General features: G+C 43.5%; 1 protein-coding gene across 1 annotated transcript in view; it reads right to left on the bottom strand.

Moving 5' to 3' along the window:
* Positions 1–1,051: 1,051 nt before the first annotated feature.
* Positions 1,052–7,900, bottom strand: part of LOC125233686 (protein Gawky) — a 29,099-nt gene continuing 22,250 nt past the window's right edge. The window contains 5 exon segments of the mRNA XM_048139769.1: positions 1,052–1,979; positions 3,413–3,532; positions 5,113–5,445; positions 6,498–6,630; positions 6,955–7,106. Of these exon segments, the coding sequence (XP_047995726.1) occupies positions 1,725–1,979; positions 3,413–3,532; positions 5,113–5,445; positions 6,498–6,630; positions 6,955–7,106 (993 nt within the window). The 3' untranslated portion in view covers positions 1,052–1,724.

Raw genomic sequence — 7,900 nt, 5'->3', positions numbered from 1 at the left:
GAAAGAGTTCTCGAGCGTGCGGCTCGACAAGGTACAGCTTTACTTACACCTAACTTAGCACTACAATCGTTATGTTTAATCGTAAGATCACTGGAAGATGACGAAATAGAATAGATAATGTACATTATTTATTATAGTCATTCGCTTTTGTGATCGTAGGTCGGGATCGTAAAGCGTGGTGGGTCCGTCTGCGGCGGCCGCGCCGCCTCGGGCGGGGGCGGTCGCCTCGCGACTTGGCTGTCCCGTAACGTATTGGTAATGATATATTTTGGCAGAGTATCTCTGTGGCACACCATCAATAAATTAAAAGTAAATAAAAATGTAAATAAACTTTATGATAACGAACATTTACACGTGCGATCGTTGCCGTAAAATATCAATAGTATGCTTACCGAAACCTACGATAGGACTTAAGTGTAATCTTATACCTACAATGATGTAATACCGAGACGCCTACTGCTACAATATATTATTAACAGAATATCTAAAGCATATGTCACTTTGAATAACGTTCAAATTGAGCCTATAGAAAATACCACAAATCTTTTATTAAATAGATATTGATATGGCTAAATTTAAGTTAGAACTTTATTCTTACCTATAGGTACACAAAAGTGTAATATTTTAAATTACTGTCAATTATAGTACTTTATAACACTTCTCACAAATGTATGTAATATAAAATGATAAAACAATTTTCAATTTAATATATTAGGTTACCCTTACATTAATCGTATAATCTAGATAATCGTTTCATATATTAAACATAAAGTGGCACTTGAATCACAAATACTGGAAAAAATTTGGGGAAACAGTAGCATCGGCGGAGGCCGACCGCCGCCGGCGGCTCTACTCTGATACTCTCCAACAAAATAGATTATCCTTACATTAGGCAAGATACTTTACATCACAGGATTACTGGATTGCAGGAGCGCGCCGCCCGGAGGCGCGAGGCGGCCGCGCGGCGACCGCGCGGCGGCGCGACGGCGAGCGCGCGGCGCGCGGCGGCGCTCTCGCGTACGTGTCTATACTCATTTCCGTCTCAGACTTAAAAGGAATTTACCACTACAAGAATGCACTTCGAATCTCATTATTTTCAAATTTTGTTATCTTTATAAAAATTACCAACTAATTATAAAACGTTTGTTAGTCTGCGAAATGCACTTACTCATTTATTGCTGAATAAAAATATCACTAATGGAAAACAAAGGCTCATCGCGAGTGAGAATTCGAAACCGAATAAATAATTAAAATACGATCAGTATGTAAAACGAGAAGTAAAAACACGAAAGAAACTCGGAACGAAACATCTCGACGGGCGAAACAGCAACAGCCCTCGAGCGCAACAAAATAAATACACTAAAATAAGGCCACGGGACGAGTGACTGAGGTAGCCCGCGACGCAACTACTCTACTCCATGCCTAGCTCTATTTGGTAAGGGGACCGAGCCCCCGCGACCCTATCCTATATATACTTCATACAGGTATAACCGTCGATACATTATATGTCTGCCGTTGTATATGTATAATTCTTATGTACACTAAATAATCTACATGAACACTTACAACACAGTAGATAATAGTATTGTGGACAGTTGGCTGGGGCGGGCGCGTCGCGGCGCGACCGAGACGCGGCGCGACGCGGCCCGCGCTCTGACTAGGCGATCGTCCTCTCCGCAGGCGGAGCGGGACTCGAAGCGTAATTACAACAACTAGACGGGGGCCTAGATGGACTCGCCGCCCAGCAGGTCGGGCGGCAGGAAGGAGTTGAGCGAGGAGGGCGTGGCGCGCTGCTCGTGCTGGTCGGGCCACAGCCCCGGGAAGCCGGCCCAGTCCTTGCCGCCGCCGCCGCCGCCGCGCCACGCGCCGCCGCCGCCCGAGCCCAGGTGCTGCAGGATCATCTGCACCTCCGACTCGGCCGGCGACTCCGCGAAGATCGTCGTGTTGCTCAGCACGCAATTGTTCAGCGCCATCTGAGCCTGCGACCGAAAAGCGTACCTTTTAGGGACCGTCCAAACTCTTCATACACTTTGTAGTAATCACGTTATTATGTATAGTATTTCTTTGTATTAAGGTCGGCTGCATTGCATCAAACCGTCTGTCACTGTTAAAGAGTTCGCAAGTTTGTTCTATGGAAAGTTTCATAGATCGCTGCTTGATATTGATCAGTCTGTTAACCATGGTTGGTGCAACTAGACCTTACCCTTTGTGACACTATCAGTGCGTTATTACACAATTTGTTTAGTTTGACCCTGTCACCGAAAATACAGTCAAAGAATAGTCTTCAGTAACAAAGTAAATACTTTGATAAATACATAATTAGAATCGACAGGGTAAGCAACAAGTCAATACTTTTAGATCTTTTCCTAGTTACTTAATACAATATGCGTGCGTTGAGGAATGTAGCATTCAAGACTGCCGATTTTACAAGCAGGCACAACAACCCAGTTTGAATAAAACATAAGAACGATGAAGACGTGTGACGGTGACGGGTGCGGTACTCTTTACATTACCGCTTACTTCCGACCCACATTCGTAGTTTCGCCGGAAACACAAGTCCAAAACGGTCACAAGTTACTCGACAGTTACAGGACAAAGGTCTTACCTTCTATTTAATACGATTTGATCACACTAATACCTAATATGGATAAATGTTAAAAATATTAAAAAGTTAATTTGTAATTGATTGACATGACTACTTGCAAAACGCCTATTGTTTTATTTATTTTTTGCGCGTAAAGCTGTGAAAGCTTCTATCAGTAAACTGCCAGGATGCCTCTGAGACGTGGTGCCTCTATCGTAAGCATATTCGGTCTCTAGATAGCTTCCATCTTAGGTGCCTCCGCGACATTATGGGTGTCCACTGGTCCGACCGTGTTAGGAACACGGAGATCCTTAGGCGCGCCGATGTCGCCGGAATAGAGGCCTACCTTATGAGACGACAGCTACGATGGTGCGGTCATGTCTCTCGCATGTCCCAAGACCGAGTCGCCAAACGCATCTTTTACAGCGAACTGCAAACTGGTAAGCGGAAGCGAGGCGGGCAGTTCTTGCGGTTCAAAGATGTGTTGAAGCGACATATGAAGAGAGCTCATATAGAGCCAACGAAATGGAAGAGTCTGACCAGTGATCGTCCACGATGGAGGCATACTGTGCAGACACAGGTGCGTCAGTTTGAAGCTAGACGGCGCACAGAACTCGACGCTAAGCGCGATGAGCTAAAAGCCAGACCACCTGTGGCTATTACTTACAATTATGTCGGAGGGGTGCTGACCTGCCGCGAGTGTGGTCGCACATTCGTAGCAAAAATTGGCTACGTCAGCCACCTGAGAGCACACCACTGACGCTCTCAACTGTAAAACGCAGTCGCCGTAGCCGAAAACGGCGGCAGGAGGAGATGATGAATACTCACTTTAGCTGCCTCTTCGCGAGACGAGTAGCGCGCGAGCGCGAGTCCCTGGTTCAAGTACAGGTGGAAGTTCTGCAGCGGCCCATGCTGCACGCACAGGGTCTTCAGCGTCGAGCCGTCGATCTGTTTCAACGACATAAAGATATAATAATATTTTTATTAGTAACACTTATTTTTTCTAATTGCCTCTGGGTGGGTATCACATCACATTTAAGATGAACCAAAGACCTATATAACTCCATCTAGACGGATAGTCTAAGAAAAAAACGTACCTCAGTACCATAATAGATAAAGGTACCGTGACCTAGATGGCGTTACACCTTCGAGGTACGCTCGGCTAGATGGCGCTAATATTAAAATTTGACATTTTAAAACATATCAAGCTCAGAATATGGGCCAAATTGTCAAAACTGAGGTTCAAAAGTTTTAAGCCTGTGTGGAGAGATGGCAGTCTATGCACTGTGATTACACATTTTACTTTGACAGTAACGCTCTTTAATACTCTATCCTCTTTGGTTGAACGAATGTCGAATAATTATTTGAGTAAGTGGAGTAACTATCGCTTGCCTAACTGTGAATTTTGTGTATTTGCAAATTTCTTGAATCCTTGTCAAACAAGAAAAAAAATATGTTCACAATTTCCGAGCGTATCATAACTGATTATGAGCGCACGGTACCTATAAGTAATGAATGAACGTTAATTATTCATCTGTCAAAATAGTATATTATATAACGGTAACGTTATGAAGGCTATAAAAGTTGAGTACCGCGGTTAGGTCACGAAGCTTGCCGAGTGGCCTAAGTAAGGTACGAGACTTTTATAGCCTTCATAATGTTACGATTGTATACTATACTTTTTCTACGACAGCCATATAAATACCTATTCGAGAATAATAAAATGGGTTGCTTACCTACTTCATATAATGAATGGGAATATTTGTGTGGATCTTAACTATTATATTCTGTCCACAATGTTGATGGCGAGAACTTCTTGCACAATTCTTCAAAATATGCCAACAACGCGGTTTCGGAGAAAGTCGAAACATTTTTTTGCAATTTCCATTTCAAAACAATCTTTTGGTGCGCTTCCGACTTTTCAGGTAAGGAATTGTCAGTCACTTTGATCGCCATAGCCTTGATTTCTTCGGAAGTACATAGTTCACCAGAATCACTTATAATTACTTAAGTTTTTGCACAATAAAGTCGAATTAAAATAAACTACACAACACTAAAATACTTAGTTCAAAAAGTTTCGTCAAAAGTTTACAAATGTCAAACATGCCATAGACAAGAGAAATAGAAAATAAGCCGGTTTTCAATTACGAAAAATGTGGTTGCGTTCAAGAATATTTAAATGTCGAATGTAAAATTATTTGATAAACTTATGATTTTTACCTTTGTTTTGCAATATCTAATATGAAAAACGCATTTTAGTTTATTTTTTCATCTTGATTTAAATTATGAACCTTAACATCATATTATTTATTAAAAGTTACAAATGAAAACATACCTGATAAATTGGAAGTTGTGTTTTAAAAAAAACTTAACAGAACTCCTATATTCATATGATTACTGCTAAGCAGATAAGCCTATAGACAAATAGACTTTCTTATCGTTACTCAAATGAACTTAATTTGGATACCGCTAACAATAATCTAATTGGCAGATTTGAGTGCTGGAGTAGAAAAAGAAATATGAGTGACCTGCGCGGTAAGATTCTTGAGCAGCAGCCAGGTGGAGGCCTGCCAGGAGGGCAGGTTGTTGCGGGTGGACGGCGGCGGCTGCGGGTGCGCGGCGTGCTGCGGCCAGGCCTTGAGGCCGGGCGGCGGCGCGCGCGGCTTGGCCCACGCGTCCTTGCCGGCGGCGGGCGGCGCGTAGCTCCACGTGGACGACGACAGCGAGCGCTCGCCGCCCGGCGGCGACGTCTTGCCGCCCAGCATGTCCGACTCCTTGATGGCCGCCAGGGACAGCGGCGACCGCACCACGGACCCGGGCGTCATCGACGGGTCGTCCTCCGCGGTTTTCATCTGATTGCCCTGTATTTCGTATAGTTGTAGGTTAAAAGGAACTTTTTGTAGCGGTTATCGATAGGCTAGGGACCGCTCCGATGGACGGCCGTCTCGGACTTAAAGTTATAAGAATAATAGTTATTTGTTTTATAAGGAGGCAAAGTTGTTGTTTAACCGCACGTGCCAATATTGATACCACACCAACACGAACAAAATACTGACTATAAAACATCAAACTAAATCAAACCTATCAATCTAATCAATATTTATATTGATTTAAACTAACACGATCTTCACTCATATTATTAAATTAAAACGGGACTTAATCGCGTAAAACTTACGTTTTGAAGGGCAAGGGATTTCATCTTCGTGGAATCCAGTGATTAGCAAGTGTAAACGTGAGAAAACTTCCCGTCTCATACCATCGGATGTCGTGAGTGTTGTATGTAGGCAGAGTGGCAACCCTAGCGTAAAAGTGACTGATGACAATCAAGTGCGGGTAGTTCGAAAAACTCGTACAGCTAGAAGATGTTGATACAACTCCCAGCCAGTCTACCCGTGACCACGGACGTAATGTCATGTCCGAAACGTCGGGTTAAATATAAAACGTAAGTTTTACGCGATTAAGTCCCGTTCTAATCAATATTTATGATTCAAAATCATCATTTACACGTAAATTATACCAGCCAGCTAAAGACATCAAGTTAAAATTTGTATGAAATTATTTTGCACTCTAGTGGATAAAATGCAATTTTGCTATCTGTTTTCGAATAGCAAAGTAAGCCTTTACAAGTTGGTGTGGTGAAAAATATTTTAACAATGAAACAAGAGTCCATAACAACAATAACGTGACGTTCGTAACAGCGCTGGCACGAAAATTCCTAAGCTGTTAAAAGCTTCTTGATAGTAATATGTTGGTGAATGAAATTTATCCAGCGAAAATGACAGGGGTCAGGTAGGAGAGGCGAGTGTTTTTTTAAGGTAAGCTTTTTATTAGTTACTTTTCATGTTCCCGAATGTTAACGACCATGGTTAGGTAACGGAGTGTAGACTGTGTTTGTGGGTACTTGGACACCGACCTTCCAGGGCTTGCCGGGCTCGAACTCGGGCACCATGTCGAAGGCCTGGTGCTGCGGGTGCTGCGGCCACGCGTCCTTGCCGTCCGCCACGTCCGCCTCGCCCCAGCCTTCGCCGCGGCCCACCGTCCATGTTCTGTACACAAACACGAATGTAACTATGCATTTAATATGTGGAACGAGTTTATGAATGCAGTCTAGTCGTGTACATAAGCACTATATGTGAATACTTAACCAGGTGTCCTTAACACGACTGCGTAATCACGGCTCAGGCGGCACGCCCTGACGAGGTTAGATTTTAAAATACACAAAAGAAACGTCTACATTGGCCATTCGCCGCGCGAGAGAATTGCCTCGCGACGCTGCTATGCGACGTGCCTCGCTGTGTGGACCCGGCTGTTCAGTAACCGTTCTCATGCTACAGGTACCGCAAGCGGCTCAACGGGAGAGTAGTACTCACGGGTCGGGCTGCAGGCCGAGCTGGTTGAGCTGCGGGCTGGTGGTGGACTTGGCGGCGCCGGGCGCGCGCGGGAAGTCCGTGCCCTCGCCGTCCTTGTCCAGCGACGGCAGCTTCCACTGGTTCAGGCGCGACTGCTGGCCCGCGCCGTACGCCTGCTTTAAATATAATATTTATGTTATTATCATTCAATTATAGGCGAGCAGCTATTCAGCTGATGAGCCTATGTCACACAGTGTCTGATGATTTATAGTTAGCAAAGTCATGCCACTATCTTATTATTTAAAAGCCACTTGTGTTATTCATAGTCTCGTCAAATCTACCTAGCCCGATAATCGTGTGTCTCTAAGGGCCAGTTGCATCAACCACATTTGACAGACACACTATCGTCACGCAGCAGGCGTCTATGGAACTTCCCATACAATAAAATTTAACAAACTATTTAACGGTCACAGACGGTTTGATGCAACCGGCGGTAATCTACGAAATTATTTAAAAAAATGGCTATAACAATAATAATGAAACTCGGCAGACTAGAATTATGTGTGTATTCACATATCTGATGTGCGACTAAATTCACATATACCAATTCCTTACAACAAATATTTCCACAAGATGTACCATGTACAGAGATGCTTTACTTTTTGTCAAGACTTACATGCTGGACTGCTCACGTAATAGTTACCATTGGGTGTGGTCGTTAATCTACCATTGCTGGACTTAATTCGCAGTCAATCAAAACATGGTATGAATAATGGTACGACATGGACATGCAGATAGGTAATTAATACTTTATTGTTAACGATTATAGGTTTAAATGTGACACATGACCAACAACATTTAAACCTAATAATAGGGATTTTGATCGCTTGTTGAGTTCATTCTGCCCAATTCCCTAGAGCTTCGTGTTACTGAACTGGCGGCATTCCCTTACTCGTTTCTTTGAGTA

Source organism: Leguminivora glycinivorella, chromosome 14, assembly GCF_023078275.1.
Source record: "Leguminivora glycinivorella isolate SPB_JAAS2020 chromosome 14, LegGlyc_1.1, whole genome shotgun sequence".
NCBI lineage: Eukaryota > Metazoa > Arthropoda > Insecta > Lepidoptera > Tortricidae > Leguminivora > Leguminivora glycinivorella.
The sequence above is the reverse complement of the archived record's forward strand: the minus strand, read 5'-3'. Positions and strand labels throughout refer to the sequence as shown.